Source organism: Coregonus lavaretus (genome assembly GCF_964263955.1).
Source record: "Coregonus lavaretus genome assembly, chromosome: 6".
NCBI lineage: Eukaryota > Metazoa > Chordata > Actinopteri > Salmoniformes > Salmonidae > Coregonus > Coregonus lavaretus.
This window is the reverse complement of record NC_139993.1, coordinates 27,551,085-27,575,690: the sequence shown is the minus strand read 5'-3', so window position 1 is coordinate 27,575,690 and position 24,606 is coordinate 27,551,085. Positions and strand designations below refer to the sequence as shown.

Genomic DNA, 24,606 nt, shown 5'->3' with positions numbered 1-24,606 from the left:
TGTGCCTGGTCGGCTACGTCACATAAGATGTTCACCTGCCTAATGTGCCTATAGCGCAGGGATGAGAGTATATCATTGCACCTATTAACACCGAAGCCTTTTGGAAATTATGCACAATAAATGTGCATGCCTTTCCTTTCTGCCTCCGATGAGTCACATGCACAATTGTAAACAACAAAACACATCCAGTCGCTTGGCTGCACCATGTTTTACTGGACCTATATATGGCCCTAACTTTATGCACAACGGGTAAAACACTGGGTCACGGGGATGAGAGACGCACAAAATGGACAACTGTTCATGTTGTCCAAGTGGCATGAATCCGAGTTGGCACAAAGTGTATTTGGTTTGCATCATCCAGTTATGACTGCTAGTGAGGCTCCTGGCTTTTCAGGCTATTGAAATTACTTCGCCTAATTGAGGGGTTTAGCACGTCGTTACATATTATATTTGACCTTATGATTCGGTGGCATATGAAAAATCTGAAACTGGAAATAAGCTTTTGAATGGTCAGTGATCATCACGATTTGAAGCATGTAATTAACTAAATATAATTACATTTAGGCTGCAATTACGTTTTTAGGCCTATTTATTATAAGTGATGATCGGTACAATAATGAATCAATGTATATATATAGCATGAACTATTCATAAACATTGATCATATGTATTAGTATGCCTATATCTTATTCCCCCCCCCCCCAATAAAAAGTTTACTATGTTTATAAAAGTGACTTTATCTACCCTATATACTGATTGATATACTGCAGTCTAATTAACCCAATCGTCTGTCCCCCTCTGTCCTCCAGTGTGTCATGTTGGGGGCACTGTGATGTATTAAACTGTCCATCTGCCCCATAGGGTCAGAAGATGATGCCACTCCCTCGGACTCACCTTCTGGCGCTGCTGGCAGCAATATGTGTGGCAGAGCCCCTTACCACCCCCCATGGCAGCGACAACGAGGTCCTGAAACTCACAGAGGCATCACTTACCAAGAGCCAGGTCAGTGACTGTCTGTGTGTCTGGGACTCTCTTCCACATCAAGGTCAGAGTTTGCTAGCCTGGTTAAACCAGACTGAACGTGGCACTCAATGGTAAAAAGTAGCAAAATCAGCCTGGGTGTTAGACTTTCTGTCACTTCATTAAACAATGTTATAACGTTATTGTTTGACAAGACATTTACAAGTCGGCTAAATCAGCCTGGCGCCCAGGGTATAGGAATCTGTGGAAAGTGTTGAATTAAGATTAAGCGACGTGATGCAACATATTGTGCAGTAACTTGGTTGTCAATGTTTTCTCTATGGCTTTTCATTCTTTGAGTAAAGCATATCATCCGATACTCTCCTACTTTTTGAGTTTAAGTGGTTCGAGTCATTTGGAGAATACCTATTCCTTTGTTCCTCTCCTCTCAGAACCTAGAGATTGAGAACGCCATTGGGAACTTTAGTAGAACTGAGCAGGGGGATGGACCAACCGCAAGTGAGTGTCTCAAAATATTGAGCCTATTACTATGTTGTTATTGAATACTAAGCATCTGCAATCGTCTTGTCTATCTTATTTTCCTTCTCTCTCTCCACCTCTCTCCCTGCCACCCATCTTTCCCCTCACTAACTGTATCTCTGTATTCTCCTCTTATCCATCTCTTTTTCCGCAGCCCCTGCAGCCTCTTTCACCACCACGTCTACCCCATCCCCAGCTCCTACCCCCACCCCCACCCCTCAGTGCCCAGGTAATCAGGTAGCGTTGGTGGGCAGCGAGGGCTGTGGGTGCCCTGTTGGCATGGTGAATATTGGAGGAGAGATCTGCACCTGCCCTGTTGGATACACTCTGCAGGGGGTATCAGAGTGCCTAGGTGAGTCCATAGAGATGTACTAGAAAGCTCCTATTACTTCCAAATGATGAAAACCCTCAATGGCACTGCCCATGCTAAAACAGGCTTTGGTCCAAGTGCACCAACTATGGGTGAGTCCTAACCATAGACATGCATACAGTATATTCATGATGTTTATACACATCATTGGTCCAAAGACCACACTAAGAGGGAATCATCAATACTGTCGGCAAAGCAGTGTTCTTCTGTGACAATTTCAGTAAAGAGCATACACTTACAGTATACCAGTGGTATGGTCAGTGCCACTTTGAACATATAATCTAATGTGCTGCTCTTTTATATTGCATCTCTTGTTCTGTATCAGATACAGATGAGTGTAAAGTGGAGGGGCCAGGACCATGCAGTCTCCATGCCAACTGCACAAACACACCCGGCTCCTACCTGTGCAAATGTCTCCGTGGTTACCTGATGGGTGCAGGAGGATGCCAAGGTGAGTGTGTGTGTGTGTGTGGCTTTAGTTATGTAATGTTCTCTCTGTGTGAGTGTTTGCTTATTCATGTGTGTGTTTCAGATATTGATGAGTGTGCTCTAGCTGAAGTGACAGGGCTGCAGGCGTGTGGGTCTGGGGCTGACTGCAGGAACTCCCCTGGATCCTTCTCATGTTCCTGTCCAGTTGGATACGTTATGGCTCTTGACGGACACAGTTGTGTGGGTGAGGTCTTTGTTACATTAGTGAACATTATCTGTGTGTATGTGTGTTTGTGTGGACGTGTTTAACTATACTTGTGGGGACCAGAAGTCCCCGCAAGAATAGTAAACAAACGAAAAGTTGACCAACTGGGGACATTTTCTAGGCCCCACAAGGTCAAATGCTATTTCTAGGGGGTTTAGGGTTAAGGTTAGAATTAGTGTTAGTTCCTAATCCTAGCTCCTAATTCTAAACCTAAGGTTAGGTTTAGGGTTAGGGGTTAGGGAAAATAGGATTTTGAATGGGACTGAATTATGTGTCCCCACAAGGTCAGTTGTGCAAGACTGTGTGTGTTTGTGTGTGTGCGTGCGCTTGTGTGTGTGTGTGCGCACTCTGTACATTCCCCTGTAAGTGTACCCTTTTAGATATTGATGGGTGAATGATAGAGAATGATAGGTGATATATGTATATCTGTCTCAGATGTTGATGAGTGCAGCTTTGAGGAGCAGTGTCGCAGGGAGCTGGGGAACTTGTGTGTGAACACCCCTGGTAGCTTCATGTGTCAGTGTCAGCCTGGCTTCAGAGCCGAGGTCCCAGCCTGCATCGGTGAGTTGTTCTCTTGTTGTTGCTGTTGTGGTTGTTGTTGTGGTTGCTGTTATTGTTACAGTATGTGTCGTAATCTTATTCAGTCTGTGAGGCTGACAATGTGTCATACACTCTTGGTTTGTACTCTTGAATTAAAGTAACTGTCCAGTGTTTTCAGATTTCTATGAAATATGACCTATAATTAATTACTTACAATATGAGTGAAATAGTGAAGAAAATTGTAATTAAGTATATTAAAGGCCTATGCAGTATATTTTACATTATATATTATATATATTCCCACACTATGAGGTTGGAATAATACTGTGAAATTGTAAAAAGGATGATAATGGCCTTTTAGTGTAAGAGCTGTTAGTGTCCAAACCTCTCTGCCAACAATGGCTACTTTTCAGTTTTCCCTTCCCCATTCAGATCACTCCCAGAGTCCAAGCAAATTATTGCTTGAGAAGCTATTTTTGTTTCTTTTTTGCCATTTTAATTGAAAACAATTACAGTAAGGTACTTAATTGTTACTTTAAAGGCCCAATGCAGTTGTTTTTATATCAATATCAAATCATTGCTGGGTAAAATTAAGTACCTTACTGTAATAGATGTCCATTGAAATCTGTAAAAATAGCTTTTTAGCAAAAAACTATTTCACAAGCAAGAATTTTGCTAGGACTGTCTGGGAGTGGTCTGACTGGAAACGATCTGCTATTGGCAGAGAGGTTTAGAATTGTCTTTGTTATTTGTCTATTAACCAATTTACTGCATGGTGATGTCACCATGGAAAGCCGAAACTCCTGCCGCTGCAAACCTGCTGATTAGAAGGTCCTGTGTAGATAGTATTTGCAACCAGCAACTATCAGGAAATAACACTGATAAAAAAATGTCACACTTTACAGTGTTAGTTTCATCAGCTGTTGTACAATATGATACAAAACAAAGGAAAAACGAATTTTGACTGCACTGGGCCTTTAAAAAGCAGCTTTTATGTGTTGAAATGGTGTGGGCGTAACCCAACAACAGAATGGTGTGGGCATATACTGGTCATTCAAAATATTCATGTAAGTAGACCTCATCCTCCTCTAGACCACTGATTGGCCAGCTCATCCTCCTCAGGAGTATGACATCATAGTCTATTAGTAAATAGCAACCATTTTTTAAATTATCTGTTTGAGATACAAGTTTGAGGTTGGGTTTCTGAAGTATAAATTTTTTCTCAAATGTATGCTTTGGCAACAAATATGAGTATAGGACAAGTCAACAACATTATTTGGATAGGGGAGACCAAGGGCAATTGTAACAGGGGGCAATTGTAACACCATGAATTTCTACAAACAGAAAAACCTAGAGTGATAAAACTCGGTACATGTCCATTTAAATTCTCTACCTGCTTGAAAAGTTACAGCCAAATATCTCACTATTTGCACGTTTTAAGGGCAAATGGGTGAAAGTAGTTTTTTTCCACTGGCTGTATTTTTCTTTTAATGCCTTGAGCATTAATGTCCAAGAATTCAAACTAGTATAATTTACATCACGATATGTTGGCAATACTTTAATGTATAATACCACATGATACCTTCAGGTAGTTGTTACTGCTATAATACCACATGATACCTTCAGCTAGTTGTTACTGCTATTATACCACACAATACCATCAGCTAGTTGTTACTGTTTAATACCATATGATACCATCAGCTAGTTGTTACTGTTATACTACCATATGATACCATTAGCTAGTTGTTACTGTTATAATACCATATGATACCATCAGCTAGTTGTTACTGTTATACTACCATATGATACCATCAGCTAGTTGTTACTGTTATAATACCACATGATACCATCAGCTAGTTGTTACTGCTATAATACCACATGATACCATCAGCTAGTTGTTACTGTTATAATACCACATGATACCATCAGCTAGTTGTTACTGCTATAATACCACATGATACCATCAGCTAGTTGTTACTGCTATAATACCACATGATACCATCAGCTAGTTGTTACTGTTATAATACCACATGATACCATCAGCTAGTTGTTACTGTTATAATACCACATGATACCATCAGCTAGTTGTTACTGCTATAATACCACATGATACCATCAGCTAGTTGTTACTGCTGTAATACATTTACATTTTAGTCATTAAGCAGACGTTCTTATCCAGAGCGACTTATGATATTGGTAGCTAGTTGTTACTGCTGTAATACCACATGATACTGGTAGCTAGTTGTTACTGCTATTATACCACATGATATTGGTAGCTAGTTGTTACTGCTATTATACCACACAATACCATCAGCTAGTTGTTACTGTTTAATACCATATGATACCATCAGCTAATTGTTACTGTTATACTACCATATGATACCATCAGCTAGTTGTTACTGTTATAATACCACATGATACCATCAGCTAGTTGTTACTGCTATAATACCACATGATACCATCAGCTAGTTGTTACTGCTATAATACCACATGATACCATCAGCTAGTTGTTACTGCTATAATACCACATGATACCATCAGCTAGTTGTTACTGCTGTAATACATTTACATTTGAGTCATTAAGCAGACGTTCTTATCCAGAGCGACTTATGATATTGGTAGCTAGTTGTTACTGCTGTAATACCACATGATACTGGTAGCTAGTTGTTACTGCTATTATACCACATGATATTGGTAGCTAGTTGTTACTGCTATAATACCACATGATACCATCAGCTAGTTGTTACTGTTTAATACCATATGATGCCATCAGCTAGTTGTTACTGTTATAATACCACATGATACTGGCAGCTAGTTGTTACTGCTATTATACCACATGATATTGGTAGCTAGTTGTTACTGCTATAATACCACATGATACCATCAGCTAGTTGTTACTGTTTAATACCATATGATACCATCAGCTAGTTGTTACTGTTATAATACCACATGATACCATCAGCTAGTTGTTACTGTTATACTACCATATGATACCATTAGCTAGTTGTTACTGTTATACTACCATATGATACTGGTATCTACATGTGTCACTATTGTTGTCTCTTGCTAGGCACATGAGCTTTTGTCATGGCTGCTGAGTTGGGGGCAATTGTAACGCAGTGTTAAAATGACCCTGAGCCAAGAAGCCAAATTATGAAAACAAGTGATTTTAACTTTAATATTGTATGAATTATACAGATACTAAGCCTTGGGTTCCAGTAGAGTGCTAAATAAGTTGTAAACAGATATTATCTTGGCACCATTGGACTGTTCAGATGTTTTGAGAGGAACCGAATGGCCATGCACAAATATGGGTGTTACTGTAATTATTGGTTACGTACATAGAAGTAATAATATTTCTTGCAAAATCATTACGTACGTCTATGATAATTCATAAACATGAATGTTTTTGAAGTGAAGTGAATTTATTTGGTTTACATTTGACCCCAGCTACTGTTACCATTGCTCCTGGCACGGGGGCAAACGTATCGTCCAGACTTTTTGGATTAAAATCAATATTGTGATCTGACCATCTTTTGTACAGACATATATATGTTATGAATGATAAGAAGACATATGTACGTTTCTTATATAAAAAAATTGACTAGTTCAAGTGATCTCTGAGAAATGGAGTAAAATACAAAACAGTTAACAGAATATGAACTTTTAAAAGTGAGATTTTCACTGGACAGTTACTTTAAGGTCCTTACTTTGTCAAAGCAACTGTCCAGTGTTTCCATATTTATATGAAATATGACCAATAATTAAATACAATATGAGTGAAATAGTTTTCCTTCCGAAAATTGTAATAAAATAATGTATGTTAAAAAGCAGCTTTTCAATGTGTGAATGGCGTGGGCGTACCCCAACAACAGAATGTTGTGGGCATATACTAGTCATAAAAAATATGAATGACAAGTAAACAGCTGATTGGCCAGCTCAGCCAATGAGACGTCTCGGCCAAAAACATGACGTCACGTTATGTGATGAAATACACTGAACAAAAATATAAACACAACATATAAATGTTGGTCCCATGTTTCATGAGCTGAAAAGAAAGATCACAGAAATGTTCCATACGCACAAAAAGCGTATTTCTCTCAAATGTTGTGCACAAATTTGTTTACATACCTGTTAGTGAGCATTTCTCATTTGCCAAGATAATCCATCCACCTGACAGGTGTGGCATATCAAGAAGCTGATTAAACAGCATGATCATTACACAGGTGCACCTTGTGCTGGGGACAATAACATTTGCAGTTTTGTCACACAACACAATGCTACAGATGTCAACATTTTGGAGGGAGCGTGCAATTGGCATGCTGACTGCAGGAATGTCCACCAGAGCTGTTGCCAGAGAATTTAATGTTCATTTCTCTACCATAAGCTGCCTCCAACGTTTTAAAGAATTTGGCAGTACATCCAACCGGCCTCACAACCTCAGACCACATGTAACCACGCCAGCCCAGGACCTCCACATCCGGCTTCTTCACCTGCGAGATTGTCTGAGACCAGCCACCCAGACAGCTGATGAAACTGTGGGTTTGCACAATCGAATAATTTCTGCACAAACTCTGCTCGTCGTCCTCACCAGGGTCTTGACCTGACTGCAGTTCGACGTCGTAACCGACTTCAGTGGGCAAATGCTCACCTTCGATGTCCACTGGCACGCTGGAGAAGTGTGCTCTTCACGGATGAATCCCGGTTTCAACTGTACCGGACAGATGGCAGACAGCGTGTATGGCGTCGTGTGGACGAGCGGTTTGCTGATGTCAACATTGTGAACAGAGTGCTCCATGGTGGCGGTGGGGTTATGGTGTGGGCAGGCATAAGCTACGGACAACGAACACAATTGTATTTTATCGATGACAATTTGAATGCACAGAGATAGCATGTCAAGATCCTGAAGCCCATTGTCGTGCCATTCATCCGCCGCCATCACCTCAAGTTTCAGCATGATAATGCACGGCCCCATATCGCAAGGATCTGTACACAATTCCTGGAAGCTGAAATTGTCCCAGTTCTTCCATGGCCTGCATAATCACCAGACATGTCACCCATTGCGCATGTTTGGGATGCTCTGGATCGACATTTACGACAGCGTCTTCCAGTTCCCGCCAATATCCAGCAACTTCGCACAGCCATTGAAGAGGAGTGGGACAACATTCCACAAGCCACAATCAACAGCCTGATCAACTCTATGCGAAAGAGATGTGTCACGCTGCATGAGGCAAATGGTGGTCACACCAGATACTGACTGGTTTTCCGATCCATGCACCTACCTTTTTTTTAAGGTAACTGTGACCAACAGATGCATATCTGTATTCCCAGTCATGTGAAATTCATAGATTAGGGCCTAATGAATTTATTTCAATTGACTGATTTCCTTATATGAACTGTAACTTGCATTTTGCATTTATATTTTTGTTCTGTGTAGCAAGCCTTTTTTAAATAGTCTGTTTGAGGTGGGTTTTTTTAAGTGTTTTTATCTCTAATTCATGCTTTGGCCATTTAGAACGAGTATAGGACGAGTCAACAACTTTATTTGGGTATGAATTAACAGAATAATGAGTTTGAAAAAAATATATTTTCACTGGACAGTTACTTTAAGTGTTGCAGATGGGTCCGGTTTCCCAGACTTCCAATAGATATTCTCCATTGAGATTGGTGTTTAATTCAGGAATAGGCTTAATCTGGGTCCTAGGAAACTGGTCCTAAAAGTTAAAGTACAATATTCTGCATTAATGCTTTGCCATTGGCTCTAGCTGCTTGGCTAGCTGTGCTTTAACTCACTGCTTTATATGGTGTCTATTTCGCTGTATGTCTGTCCTCCTCTTCTGTTCTCTTCTCTCGTACCCTCCTTTTCTTGCTCCCTTTGGATTCCTCTCGCTTTCTTCCCCTTCGATGGCTTTCACTTCCCGTATGTCCAGACTACAGAGTGTGTCAAGGTATGATACATCCTCTGTGCTAATAGACAATTCCTTTGTTATGTTTTGAGTATTGATGATAGAGAAACATTTTATTGAATGCTAATGTTATGCTAAGCTACTGCATGTTATGTTATGCAGTGCTATGCCATAATACTAATGCCATGTCTACTGTATGCTAGTGCTGTTTAAATAGATCCATAAACTGGAAGCTTTTAAATCCCGGAACTGGGGTACGCGCCAATCTATCCCCACTGAAAACAATTCAAGCAATAACAATAAGGTTAATGTTTTGTGTGTGTTATAACCAGACTATAGCTCCCCTCCAAATGTTGTGAAACTTATTTTCATGTCATAGTTACCAGTCAACTCCATTATACTAAAAAGTTACTTAAACTTCAACCAGTAAATGCTATAGATGGCTAGCAATGCTAGCTATACTACCAGTCTGTCTTAATTAGTGTTAGTGAAACAGATGTTAGAGTGCAGATGCACAAATATCCTACCCCACCAAAAATGCTAACCTCCCCTGTTATTGTAATGGTGACAGGTTAGCATGTCTTGGGGGTATGATACTGTATTTGTGTCACTGTCCCAATACTTTTGGAGCTTACTGTATCTTCCTCCACTGTCCCTGTCCCCATACCGGGCTTGAACCAGTGATCCTCTGCTCGCAAACACATGAGACTGTCTTCCTTCACAACATTACCAACCGTTTGAGCTATACCGAAGGTAGCAATTGGATAGCTCCATTGGCGACATTTCAAGCTAGCTGTGGAGTGAGTTTACGGTACGTTCTTAACGCCGTTACATTAGCATGTTAATAGCAGACCCTGCACATTAAACATAATATTTCTTAGGGGTGTGCAGTAGGTTGATAATGATATCAGCCAAATATGTTGGGTTGAAACATTTCAAACAACATTCCTAGCTAATTCGAAAAGTCATTGGAATTTAGAGAATGGACTAGATTAAAAAAGGCAAATTGGGGTTAATTTGAATGGGTGCCAACAACAGATTCTTACGTGTGTACCCCAGTAGACCCTACGTGACTGCCATGAAAAGCTTCCGGTTTGTGGACCTATGACTTATGGTTCACGCTGGGTGCTTGATTTACTGGTCCTTTGGGGTCCATGCAAGGACCACCCTAAAACTGACCTTTTCTTCTCTTTTTCTTTTTTTTTCTTTTCTTTTCTTTTCTTTTTCTTTTCTTTTTCTTTTCTTTTCTTTTCTTTTCTTTTCTTTTCTTTTCTTTTCTTTTCTTTTCTTTTCTTTTCTTTTCTTTTCTTTTCTTTTCTTTTCTTTTCTTTTCTTTTTCTTTTTCTTTTTCTTTTTCTTTTTCTTTTTCTTTTCTTTTCTTTTCTTTTCTTTTCTTTTCTTTTCTTTTCTTTTCTTTTCTTTTCTTTTCTTTTCTTTTCTTTTCTTTTCTTTTCTTTTCTTTTCTTTTCTTTTCTTTTCTTTTCTTTTCTTTTCTTTTCTTTTCTTTTCTTTTCTTTTCTTTTCTTTTCTTTTCTTTTCTTTTCTTTTCTTTTCTTTTCTTTTCTTTTCTTTTCTTTTCTTTTCTTTCACAGATGTGGATGAGTGTAAGGAAACTCCAGAGGTGTGTGTTGGTCAGGGTGTATGTGAGAACACTCTTGGGAGTTATAAGTGTGTCTGCCAAAGAGGTTACCGGGGCAACGGCACATACTGTGAAGGTAAGAAGCAATGTCATTACATAACTGTGTTGACCCTCGTTCTACAAGTTTCAGATTTCTGTGGAAATGTACAGGGTTGCAGATGTAATTTGATGTTGATTTGTTGATAATGTGTCCGCTCTCTCCCTTACTCTCTCTCTCTTTCTTTCTCTCTACTCCAGATGAGAATGAGTGTGCATCAGGGCATCATGGTTGTGATACTAATGCTCGCTGTGGGAACATCATTGGTTCCTACTTCTGTCAGTGTTACCAAGGCTTCAATGGGGATGGCTACTCCTGCTTCGGTGGGTGAGACAGAAGCAGATGGCTTGTGTGTGTGTGTACATGTGTGCGTGTGTTCACAAGGTGTTGCTGTACATACCATTGTTTTACTGTCTGTTGATTGTCATGGTTACAGATGTTGACGAGTGTGCCCTGAGTAATGGTCACTGTGAGCACAACTGCACCAACGAGCCAGGAGGCTACAGCTGCCATTGTGGCACAGGCTACCAGCTGGCCCAGGACGGACACAACTGCACAGGTAAACTACAGTACAAACACTGGTAAACTGCAGTACTAACACTGGTAAACTACAGTACTATACAGCTAAACTCCTGTACTACACAGGTAAGCTATGCAGGTTGACGTTTTCAATTAAAATGTTAAAAAAGAAACACAAATTATTCTTAGTAAAGAGCAATTTCTCAAGCAAGAATTTTGCTATGACTGTCTGGGAGTGGTCTGAGTGGGGAGGGAAAAACTGAACTCTCTTTCTTATTGGTCTATTAACAAAATTACCACTTGGTGCTGTCACAGGCAGGCCAAAACTCCATCCCACCAAAACAGGATGAAATCTCAGGCGGTCTTTTCAAACAACTCTTACACTAAAAGGGCATTATCATAATTTTCACAATTTCACAGTATTATTCCAACCTCATAGTGTGTAAAAAAATATAAATAATACTACAGTACGGAACAGGTCAACTACAGCAATGCACAACTACAAGAGTATACTACTCCATGCACAGGTAGAGAGCATATCACTATTAACACAGACTCAGACAGAATGCTCTCTGTGTACTCCTAAAGAGTAAACTACCATTAACATATATAGAGTATATAGCTAGTTAGCTACCTACACTACATACAGTGGGGGGAAAAAGTATTTAGTCAGCGACCAACTGTGCAAGTTCTCCCACTTAAAAAGATGAGAGAGGCCTGTAATTTTCATCATAGGTACACGTCAACTATGACAGACAAAATGAGGAAAAAAAATCCCGAAAATCACATTGTAGGATTTTTAATGAATTTATTTGCAAATTATGGTGGAAAATAAGTATTTGGTCACCTACAAACAAGCAAGATTTCTGGCTCTCACAGACCTGTAACTTCTTCTTTAAGAGGCTCCTCTGTCCTCCACTCTTTACCTGTATTAATGGCACCTGTTTGAACTTGTTATCAGTATAAAAGACACCTGTCCACAACCTCAAACAGTCATACTCCAAACTCCACTACGGCCAAGACCAAAGAGCTGTCAAAGGACACCAGAAACAAAATTGTAGACCTGCACCAGGCTGGGAAGACTGAATCTGCAATAGGTAAGCAGCTTGGTTTGAAGAAATCAACTGTGGGAGCAATTATTAGGAAATGGAAGACATACAAGGCCACTGATAATCTCCCTCGATCTGGGGCTCCACGCAAGATCTCACCCCGTGGGGTCAAAATGATCACAAGAACGGTGAGCAAAAATCCCAGAACCACACGGGGGGACCTAGTGAATGACCTGCAGAGAGCTGGGACCAAAGTAACAAAGCCTACCATCAGCAACACACTACGCCGCCAGGGACTCAAATCCTGCAGTGCCAGACGTGTCCCCCTGCTTAAGCCAGGCCCGTCTGAAGTTTGCTAGAGTGCATTTGGATGATCCAGAAGAGGATTGGGAGAATGTCATATGGTCAGATGAAACCAAAATATAACTTTTTGGTAAAAACTCAACTCTTCGTGTTTGGAGGACAAAGAATGCTGAGTTGCATCCAAAGAACACCATACCTACTGTGAAGCATGGGGGTGGAAACATCATGCTTTGGGGCTGTTTTTCTGCAAAGGGACCAGGACGACTGATCCGTGTAAAGGAAAGAATGAATGGGGCCATGTATCGTGAGATTTTGAGTGAAAACCTCCTTCCATCAGCAAGGGCATTGAAGATGAAACGTGGCTGGGTCTTTCAGCATGACAATGATCCCAAACACACCGCCGGGCAACGAAGGAGTGGCTTCGTAAGAAGCATTTCAAGGTCCTGGAGTGGCCTAGCCAGTCTCCAGATCTCAACCCCATAGAAAATCTTTGGAGGGAGCTGAAAGTCAGTGTTGCCCAGCGATAGCCCCAAAACATCACTGCTCTAGAGGAGATCTGCATGGAGGAATGGGCCAAAATACCAGCAACAGTGTGTGAAAACCTTGTGAAGACTTACAGAAAACATTTGACCTGTGTCATTGCCAACAAAGGGTATATAACAAAGTATTGAGAAACTTTTGTTATTGACCAAATACTTATTTTCCACCATAATTTGCAAATAAATTCATTAAAAATCCTACAATGTGATTTTCTGGAATTTCTTTTCTCAATTTGTCTGTTATAGTTGACGTGTACCTATGATGAAAAGTACAGGCCTCTCTCATCTTTTTAAGTGGGAGAACTTGCACAATTGGTGGCTGACTAAATACTTTTTTCCCCCACTGTAGCTAATGAATACACACTAACCTGAATCTCCTCCCTGCCCTTGGTCCCCCAGACGTTGATGAGTGTGTGGTGCAGAATGGGACGTGTGAGCAGGTGTGCACCAACACACAGGGCTCCTTCCTGTGTTCCTGCCGACCTGGCTACCAGCTTCATATCGACCGCCACAGCTGTGTAGGTCAGTACTCAGTGGGCCACTAAGACCCAGTTCAGCCTTGTTCTGGCCCAGTTCTGCTAGTGTAAAACCACCTTGGAAAAGCATAGTGTAGAGTAGGATGGTAATCTATCCAACCAAACAGTATGTTAGCAGTAGAGTAGTCAGCCTAAACTCCCTAGAGTATTGTATTTTTTCCGGGCTTACTTTCAGTTTTTGAGAAATGCACTTGATTTTGCTTGTTATGTATCTGTTTGATGCCGCTAACTGTAATACAATTTGTAATTGGTGTGTGTTCTGTTTGTGTGTGTGTGTGTGTTAGATATTAACGAGTGTAAGCTCGAGAACGGGGTCTGCTCCCACACCTGCACCAACACACCAGGGGGACACACGTGTTCCTGTCCCGCCCCTCTACTGCTGCATGCGGACAATACCACCTGTGTCAGTACGTCCCCCTCCTTCACCTCACCTCACTGTGTGTGTGTATGTTTGTTTGTATTTGTCACAGTGTTTCACAAAGAAACCCAGACCTAGAGTGTGTATAACTGCATGCTTATTTTTGACTATGTTAGTATGGTATTTAATCTGTGCCAGCAGTCAAATTCTGTGTACTCGTGTAAACTTTCCATCAAGTGATTTCTCAGAGTGCTCTACAAAGAAACTCAGACCTACATTTCCAAAAAGTAGGGGTTAAATATAAGAGAGTGTGTTGTGAGTGAGTAGATCAGACCAGTTGTGTGTCTCTGCCCCTGCGTGTCTCCTGTGTACTATGTTTTGTAGTGTGTGCTTTATCTCCTGGGTAGATGTGACGTCATGTGACTTTAGGAAAGGCGGCTGTGACCATGTGTGTACTGTACGCGCCGAGGGGCTTCTCTACTGTAGCTGCAGTGCAGGATGGGAACTGGGCAAGGACCTGAGGAGTTGTCTGGGTGAGAAAGTCTTCCTCATTCCTTCCCTCTTTTTCTCTTTCCTCTCTTTCTTTTTCCCTTCAAGGCTTCTTTATATATACAGTATATATACAGTGGGGGAAAAAAGTATTTAGTCAGCCACCAATTGTGCAAGTTCTCCCACTTAAAAAGATGAGAGAGGCCTGTAATTTTCATCATAGGTACACGTCAACTATGACAGACAAATTGAGAGAAAAAAATCCAGAAAATCACATTGTAGGATTTTTTATGAATTTATTTGCAAATTATGGTGGAAAATAAGTATTTGGTCACCTACAAACAAGCAAGATTTCTGGCTCTCACAGACCTGTAACTTCCTCTTTAAGAGGCTCCTCTGTCCTCCACTCGTTACCTGTATTAATGGCACCTGTTTGAACTTGTTATCAGTATAAAAGACACAAACAGTCACACTCCAAACTCCACTATGGCCAAGACCAAAGAGCTGTCAAAGGACACCAGAAACAAAATTGTAGACCTGCACCAGGCTGGGAAGACTGAATCTGCAATATGTAAGCAGCTTGGTTTGAAGAAATCAACTGTGGGAGCAATTATTAGGAAATGGAAGACATACAAGACCCCTGATAATCTCCCTCGTTCTGGGGCTCCACGCAAGATCTCACCCCGTAAAAACTCAACTCGTCGTGTTTGGAGGACAAAGAATGCTGAGTTGCATCCAAAGAACACCATACCTACTGTGAAGCATGGGGGTGGAAACATCATGCTTTGGGGCTGTTTTTCTGCAAAGGGACCAGGACGACTGATCCGTGTAAAGGAAAGAATGAATGGGGCCATGTATCGTGAGATTTTGAGTGAAAACCTCCTTCCATCAGCAAGGGCATTGAAGATGAAACGTGGCTGGGTCTGAAAAGAACGGTGAGCAAAAATCCCAGAACCACACGGGGGGACCTAGTGAATGACCTGCAGAGAGCTGGGACCAAAGTAACAAAGCCTACCATCAGTAACACACTACGCCGCCAGGGACTCAAATCCTGCAGTGCCAGACGTGTCCCCCTGCTTAAGCCAGTACATGTCCAGGCCCGTCTGAAGTTTGCTAGAGTGCATTTGGATGATCCAGAAGAGGATTGGGAGAATGACATATGGTCAGATGAAACCAAAATATAACTTTTTGGTAAAAACTCAACTCGTCGTGTTTGGAGGACAAAGAATGCTGAGTTGCATCCAAAGAACACCATACCTACTGTGAAGCATGGGGGTGGAAACATCATGCTTTGGGGCTGTTTTTCTACAAAGGGACCAGGACGACTGATCCGTGTAAAGGAAAGAATGAATGGGGCCATGTATCGTGTGATTTTGAGTGAAAACCTCCTTCCATCAGCAAGGGCATTGAAGATGAAACGTGGCTGGGTCTTTCAGCATGACAATGATCCCAAACACACCGCCCGGGCAACGAAGGAGTGGCTTCGTAAGAAGCATTTCAAGGTCCTGGAGTGGCCTAGCCAGTCTCCAGATCTCAACCCCATAGAAAATCTTTGGAGGGAGTTGAAAGTCCGTGTTGCCCAGCGACAGCCCCAAAACATCACTGCTCTAGAGGAGATCTGCATGGAGGAATGTGCCAAAATACCAGCAACAGTGTGTGAAAACCTTGTGAAGACTTACAGAAAACGTTTGACCTGTGTCATTGCCAACAAAGTGTATATAACAAAGTATTGAGAAACTTTTGTTATTGACCAAATACTTATTTTCCACCATAATTTGCAAATAAATTCATTAAAAATCCTACAATGTGATTTTCTGGATTTTTTTTCCTCATTTTGTCTGTCATAGTTGACGGGTACCTATGATGAAAATTACAGGCCTCTCTCATCTTTTTAAGTGGGAGAACTTGCACAATTGGTGGCTGACTAAATACTTTTTCTCCCCACTGTATATATATATATTAAAAAACATTACCAGTGAAGTAGACTTAAAACCAAGTCCAGTCCAGTCTATGAAAAGCTGTATGACACATTTCCTTTACTCTGGGGTTAAAACAACAGGTGTATATGTACAAAACACATCCAAATATGAACTTCCATGTCTCTCTCTGGCTTACTGTTTGTCTGACACTGTCTGTCTGTCTCTCCTCTCTCTCTCTCTCTCTCTCTCTCTCTCTCTCTCTCTCTCTCTCTCTCTCTCTCTCTCTCTCTCTCTCTCTCTCTCTCTCTCTCTCTCTCTCTCTCTCTCTCTCTCTCTCTCTCTCTCTCTCTCTCTCTCTCTCTCTCTCTCTCTCTCAGATGTGAATGAGTGTGGGGACTTCACTAACGGTGGTTGTGAGCAGCTGTGTCAGAACCACCCTGGTGGCTTTAACTGCAGCTGCAGGGAGGGCTATGTATCTCGTACCGACGACCCCACCAAGTGCCAACGTGAGTCTACTGTATATCCCACTGCCTGACCTCTGAGAAATACTATAATGAGTAAATAAAAAGTAACTGAAAAAGCATGTAACAGAGAAATATAATGGACAAAATGAGCTGCAGTTAATGAATGCAGTTGGATGAATCCAAGTTTGGTTCCAATACAAACATTTTTATGACTGGTTTCTACTTAACATTCTATATTAGACTATTACATTTGTGTAGAGGCATCTACCATGGTTATGTAGCCTAGGCAGTCGATAGTGGCCGCTAGATCTGCATCGTTTAGGATTGATGTGCATTCCCGGTAATACAATCGTGTCCCCTGTGGACCGGCTCGTACATAAAGCATCCTCCATTCAGGCTGCAAAAGCATAATTTTCCTGTATGTACTGCCTTAATAAAACACAATTTTCCAACATCATCTTCTGACAACTTAGGATGTTGCACACCCTTGTCTGAACACGGTGTGCAACATCCTAAATTGTCTGAAAATGGTGGTGGAAAATGTTGTTTTATTAAGGCAGTACATACAGTATATTTGTTTTAAACAATTCTGGCGGCTCGCCATTAAAACTGGTTAAGGAGGAAAATGATGCCTTTGCAGCCTGAATGGAGGATGATTTATGTACGAGCCGGTCCACGGGGGACAAGGGTGTATTACCGGGAATGCAGATTTAGCGATAGTGCAGATCTAGCGCCCACTATCGGCTGCCTAGGCTAATGATTATGCTGTATGTGATCTAGTTTTAATCTCTTGCTCTCAACCTCTATTTCTCTCGCTCTCGCTCTCGCTCTCTCTGCCTGTCCAGCGGTGTGTGACCCCCCCTGTCAGAACTATGGAGCGTGTGTGGCCCCTCACACTTGTGACTGTCCTGCAGGTTACCCTGGTCCTGGCTGTTCAGGTATGTGTATATGTCAAATGTTTGGACACACCTACTCATTCCAGGGTTTTTCTTTATTTTTACTATTTTCTACATTGTAGAATAATAGTGAAGACATCCAAACTATGAAATAACACATATGGAATCATGTAGTAACCAAAAAAGTGTTAAACAAATCCAAATATATTTTATATTTGAGATTCTTCAAATAGCCACCATTTGCCTTGATGACAGCTTTGCACACTCTTGGCATTCTCTCAACCAGCTTCATGAGGTTGTCACCTGGAATGCATTTCAATTAACAGGTGTGCCTTGTATACAGAAGATAGCCCTATTTGGTAAAAGACCAAGTCCATATTATGGCAAGAACAGCTAAAATAAGCAGAGAGAAACGACAGTCTATCATTACTTTAAGACATGAAGGTCAGTCAATACGGAACATTTCAAGAACTTTGAACGTTTCTTCAAGTGCAGTCACAAAAACCATCAAGCGCTATGATGAAACTGGCTCTCATGAGGACCACCACAGGAATGGAAGACCCAGAGTTACCTCTGCTGCAGAGGATAAGTTCATTAGAGTTACCAGCTTCAGAAATTTCAGCCCAAATAAATCCTTCACAGAGTTCAAGTCACAGACACATCTCAACATCAACTGTTCAGAGGGGACTGTGTGAACCAGGCCTTCATGGTCAAATTGCTGCAAAGAAAGGACACCAATAATAAGAAGAGACCTGCTTGGGGCAAGAAACACGAGCAATGGACATTAGACCGGTGGAAATGTGTCCTTTGGTCTGGAGTCCAAATTGGAGATTCCAACCGCTGTGTCTTTGTGAGACGCGGTGTGGGTGAACGGATGATCTCTGCATGTGTAGTTCCCACCGTAAAGCATGGAGGAGGAGGTGTTATGGTGTGGGGGTGCTTTGCTGGTGACACTGTCTGTGATTTATTTAGAATTCAAGGCACACTTAACCAGCATGGCCACCACAGCATTCTGCAGCGATACACCATCCGATCTGGTTTGGGCTTAGTGGAACTATCATTTGTTTTTTAACAGGACAATGACCCAACACACCTCCAGGTGGTGTAAGGGCCATTTTGCCAAGAAGGAGAGTGATGGAGTGCTGCATCAGATGACCTGGCCTCCACAATCCCCTGACCTCAAACCAATTGAGATGGTTTGGGATGAGTCAGACGGCAAAGTGAAGGAATAGCAGCCAACAAGTGCTCAGCATATGTGGGAAAAGCATTCCAGGTGAAGTTAGTTGAGAAAATGCCAAGAGTGTGCAAAGCTGTCATCAAGGCAAAGGGTGGCTATTTGAAGAATCTCAACTATAAAATATATTTGGATTTGTTTAACACTTTTTTGGTTACTACATGATTCCATATGTGTTATTTCATAGTTTTGATGTCTTTACTATTATTCTACAATGTAGAAAATAGTAAAAATAAAGAAAAACCCTTGAACGGGTAGGTGTGTGCAAACTTTTGACTGGTACTGTATGTGTGGGGGACTAAATCCACACACATATATTATATACACATGTAGTATGTATACTGAACAAAAATATAAACGCAACATGCAACAATTTGAAAGATTTTACTGAGTTACAGTTCATATAAGTTAATCAGTCAATTGAAATAAATTCATTAGGCCCTAATCTATTGATTTCATATGACTGGGCAGGGGTGCGCCATGGAGGCAGCTTATGGTAGAGAAATTAACATTAAATTATCTGGCAACATCTCTGGTGGACATTCCTGCAGTCAGCATGCCAATTGCATGCTCCCACAAAATTTGAGACATCTGTGGCATTGTGTTGTGTGACAAAACTGCAGATTTTAAAGCGGCCTTTTATTGTCCCCAGCACAAGGTGCACCTGTGTAATGATCATGCTGTTTAATCAGCTTCTTGATATGCCACACGTGTCAGGTGGATGGATTTTCTTGGCGAAGGAGAAATGCTCACTAACAGGGATGTAAACAAACTTGTGCACCAAATTTGAGAGAAATAAGCTTTTTGTGCGTATGGAAAATGTCTGCGTTTTTTTTTTCAGCTCATGAAACATGGAAATAACACTTTACATGTTGCGTTTATATTTTTGTTCAGTGTAGTAAGTGTTCTTAACATTGACATGACGTGAGTAACATGTTTGTTGTGTGTTTCAGCCATGTGCTCCCCGCCCTGTGCCCATGGAGGAACATGTATGCGTTGGAACATGTGTCTCTGCCCACCTGGCTGGACAGGGACTGGCTGTCACACAGGTACACTCTCCCTGTCACACTAGCTGCATCTGGAATGGCACCCTATTCTCTATATAGGGCTCTGGTCAAATGTAGTGCACTATATAGGGTGCCATTTCAGACGTAGCCAATGTCAGTCACCCACCCTGACACATACTGTCACACTTTTCATCTCCCTTCCTCTCTCTTCCTTCCTCCCCTTCTCTCTCATCCCCTTTTCTTCCCTCTCTCTCTCTCTCTCTCTCTCTCTCTCTCTCTCTCTCTCTCTCTCTCTATCCCCCCTCTCTCTCTCTCACTCGCCCTAGCTGTGTGTGAGCTGCCCTGTGCTAACGGTGGTCGCTGTGTGGGTCCAGAGACCTGCCAGTGCCCCTCGGACTACACCGGCCCTCAGTGCCTCTCACGTGAGTAGACTAACAAACTATCTGAATGCATCCAGCACACCAACCACACTGGACACAAGAGCTTTAGATGAGATTTTTTTAGGCCATTTTATGGAGCACTGTTTGTAACCAATGTTCCCTCTAATTTTTTTCGGCTAAGCGCAAACTTGAACTGTGTGAAAATTTGGTGCAACTTCCAGTGCGCGTTTACTGTGAACACTGAGGCTGTAACCGCTTTAAGTTACAGTTTTAACAGTGGTCATGTAGACTACTGTGGCTATTTGATCACAATGTAGGCCTACCAGTGTCCTACCATAAAAAACAATGGAGAAAATGCATTTGAACATAGAAATAGCTGTTCTATCATTCAGCCTACAGTAGCAGCCAATGTGTGGTGTTCAATGTAGGCCTACATTCCATGAGACATTTGGGGGGAAAATGCAGGGCTTGACATTAACCTGTTCATCCACTTGTCCTTCAGACAAGGACATGACTGAAAATGCTGTTGTGTTGTTTGATGCAAGAAACCACTACAAAATAAAATGCATTATTATTCCAATACCATTATTACAGAGAATCAGACAAATTGTGATACCATCTGCCTGTTGGCTACTTTAGCTTTTCAAGACCATCTCAGAATACAACACTGCCCCCAACACAGTCCAGTTCAAAGTGAATGGCACAGATCCATATATGGCAATGGTCTATTTGCATATAGGCCTACTGCAGCTCTGATTGGTTATGCACCACCGGTCTGTGGAGTATGGGCTGAGTTGTAAGTGTCAATGCAATAGCATCCTACTCCGATGCGTTCTGCCTACAACAAAATCTCTTGCATAGTTAGTTATGCATACTAAGTCTTGCATAGTTCGTTTTGTTTCGGTATGTTGCATTGAAAGTGGCTAATATTGCGTTGATTCGATCACAATTCCCACAGTAAAGGGAAACGTTGATAGTGTTAACTAAGGGGGAAAACTCTAGAAAGTTCAGTGAACTTCAATGTCGTGCTTCTCTGTGCAGGCTGATATTTATTCTGAACTGCAGTCGAGGGGGAGCTGCGCACCATCGCGCAGTTTAGGGAACATTGTTTGTTACATGCTATATTTTGTTTAAAATATTAATTCCATGCCACAAATATACAGTATAATAATATAATAATAATATGCCATTTAGCAGACGCTTTTATCCAAAGCTACTTACAGTCATGCGTGCACACTTTTTATATATATGTGTCTGTGATGTGTGTGCGTTTTAGCTCTGTGCACACCAGCCTGTCAGAACGGAGGGAGGTGCGTAGATGTCAATAAATGCACGTGTGTCGGAGGATGGCAAGGCGCTCGCTGCCAGATAGGTAATAAGAGAATGATATGCTGCCCTCTAGTGGTGATAGTACTATATCTCAGTACTACAATGTGAAGGCATCACTGATTGTGTGTGTGTTTCTCACCCAGAGCCTGTGCAGTGCCAAAAGCCCTGTAAAAATGGTGGTGTGTGTGTGGGCCTCAACAGATGTCGTTGTGCCAGTGACTTTACTGGGAGTCTCTGTGAGACAGGTGAGTGTTTGTGTGTGTGTGTAAGTGTGTGCAGGTGCATGCACATGTCTGCGTGTGAAAGACAGGGATGTGTGTATGTTCATGTGCTTGTACCGTATGACACAGGTGACTTTGTGTGAGAATAATACATCTAGATGTGTGTGTGTGTTGTGTCTGTAGCGGTGACCACCCCCTGTGTGCCCCCTTGTCAACACGGTGCCACCTGTAGTCCTCACAACAAGTGCACCTGTCCAGAGGGCACGGCCGGGATCCGCTGTGAGAGGCTGTAAGTACCAACCAGCCAACCCAGCACCAACAAGCTGCATGTCATTCCTTATTTGTCCGTCTGTCTTATTTGTATGAATTGTTGATTTATTACCCTTCCCTCTGTTTCCTGGTTTGTCAGTCCGTCTATTTCTCGTTCTGCTGTGTCTGTTTGTTTGTGTCTGTCTGTCTGTCTGTTTCTCCATTTAAAAGGTACATTGTAGGTAGTGTAGTGCGCAGAGCTGCAATACGCCTTTGAATGAATCCCGGCCTGTTTTCCTCTGTTTGTGTGTGTTGATCAGGACGTGTCCTGTGGTCACTACTGTGGTCAGTATGGCCCGTGCCGTCAGGAAGGGTGTGAGGGAGAGTTATGCTGACCGCTGTGGACCCCTGGGAGTTCAGCTCTGCACCAAGTATAGGTGACAAATCTCACACACATGGAAACATGGCACACGCATGCACACACACACACACACACACACACACACACACACACACACACACACACACACACACACACACACTCCTTTATATAACACACAACCAAACCATCACTCAAACATGCTGCACTACACACACTATCCCTCAGTCTGACTGTTCTCTATGGTTGCAGGATCAACCAGGCGCGTGTGTATCTGCAAGCTTACAGGGTGGGCTACAGGGTCCAATGTCCTGAGAAGAAGGGGAGATGAACTATTGCCCAAGTTACCAAGACCCCACATCCCCTGGGAAGCTACACTCACACATGGTCTCTGTGAATGGCAAAAAGACACTTGTGATAAGAGGCTGTATGATTCACAACTCAATAGGAAAATATACCAATAGAGGTCATACTCATGAGCTGACCCCAAACATTGACCAAATGAGCCAACACTGGATATGTGTCTCAAATTTCCTCAGTGTCTGCACTGTAGCTTATGCAATATCCCAAAACTTTTTTCCACGAGCTATGTCCTCGAAATGGAAAATGTTCATTTTTATCTGTTGTTTTTAGTGCTCCTGTATGGCAGCTGGAAGTTAATAAAACATTTTTGGGATTATTGCCTTTGGATTATTATTATTGGATTATTGAGATATACAATACTGCTACTTTTTCTTTATTCTTCAGAAGCTTAAAAAAGTTTAAAATGCAAGACATGGGTAACAGTAATATACAAATAAGTAACTTTTTAATGATAAGAGAAACAGAGACATTACAGCCACGGCTTTAATAAATGATCAATCCAGTGGTAACAATCATAATCAATTATCAATAGAGGTTTTATTATTTTCTGGTCAGGTCAAAGGGTTTTTCTGGAAAGGCAGGCAGGAGGTGGCGAGATCAGGTGGGAACATTCTAGCCGATGAGAGGGCAGATACAAGTGTGAACAACAGACACAACTCGGCCAAGGTAACCTGTCTAAATGACCATCGCCCCGTCACATCTGTAGCCATGAAAAGCTTTGAAAGACTGGTCATGGCTCACAACAACACCATCATCCCAGACACCCTAGACCCTCTCCAATTCGCATGCCGCCCCAACAGATCCACAGATGACGCAATCTCTATTGCACTCCACACTGCCCTCTCCCACCTGGACAAGAGGAACACCTAAGTGAGAATGCTGCTCATTGACTACAGCTCAGCGTTCAACACCGTAGTGCCCTCCAAGCTCATCACTAAGCTCAGGACCCTGGGGTTGAACACCTCCCTCTGCAACTGGATCCTGGACTGCCTGATGGGCCACCCCGAGGTGCTGAGGGTAGGCAACAACACATCTGCCACACTGACCCTCAACACAGGGACACCTCAGGGGTGTGTGCATAGTACTCTCCTGTACTCCCTGTTCACCCATGACTGCATGGCTGCGCACGACAATGAGACCGCCTATAGGGAGGAGGTCAGTGACAACAATATCTCCCTCAATGTCAGCAAGACAAAGGAGCTGATCATGAACTACAGGAAACGGAGGGCCGAGCAGGCCCTCATCCACATCGACAGGTCTGTAGTGAAGCGGGTCGAGAGCTTCAAGTTCCTCGGTGTCCACATCACTAAGGAATGAACATGGTCCACACACACCATTCACAAAAAGTGCTGTAATTTTTAAGGATTCAAATATGGATTAAAATACCCTCAAATTAAAGCGGACAGTCTGCACTTGAACCTCATAGCCATTGTATAATTTCAAATAAAAAGTGCTGGAGTACAGAGCCAAAACAACAAATAATATGTCACTGTCCCAATACTTTTGGAGCTCACTGTAAATGTACGTATCTAACTCAATTACCTCGTACCCATGCACATTGACTCAGTACATGTATATAGCCAAATTATCATTACTCATTGTGTATTTATTTATTCCTCGTGTTATTATTTTTCTATATTTTTCTCTCTTCATTGTTGGGAAGGGACCGTAAGTAAGCATTTCACT

At 41.9% G+C, this 24,606-nt stretch overlaps 1 protein-coding gene across 1 annotated transcript; it reads left to right on the top strand.

Moving 5' to 3' along the window:
• Window positions 1-873: 873 nt before the first annotated feature.
• Window positions 874-23,030, top strand: LOC311130998 (uncharacterized protein; the record flags this gene model as incomplete). The annotated part of the gene is made up of 21 exons (XM_084163832.1): window positions 874-1,002; window positions 1,413-1,479; window positions 1,655-1,852; window positions 2,196-2,321; window positions 2,403-2,543; window positions 3,000-3,125; window positions 10,603-10,725; window positions 10,887-11,009; window positions 11,123-11,245; window positions 13,496-13,618; window positions 13,917-14,039; window positions 14,398-14,523; window positions 16,776-16,904; window positions 17,708-17,800; window positions 19,946-20,041; window positions 20,326-20,421; window positions 21,656-21,751; window positions 21,852-21,953; window positions 22,113-22,218; window positions 22,499-22,615; window positions 22,810-23,030. 21 exons carry the CDS (start codon window positions 874-876, stop codon window positions 22,886-22,888), a joined length of 2,442 nt encoding a protein of 813 aa, XP_084019958.1. The 3' UTR covers window positions 22,889-23,030.
• Window positions 23,031-24,606: the final 1,576 nt, after the last annotated feature.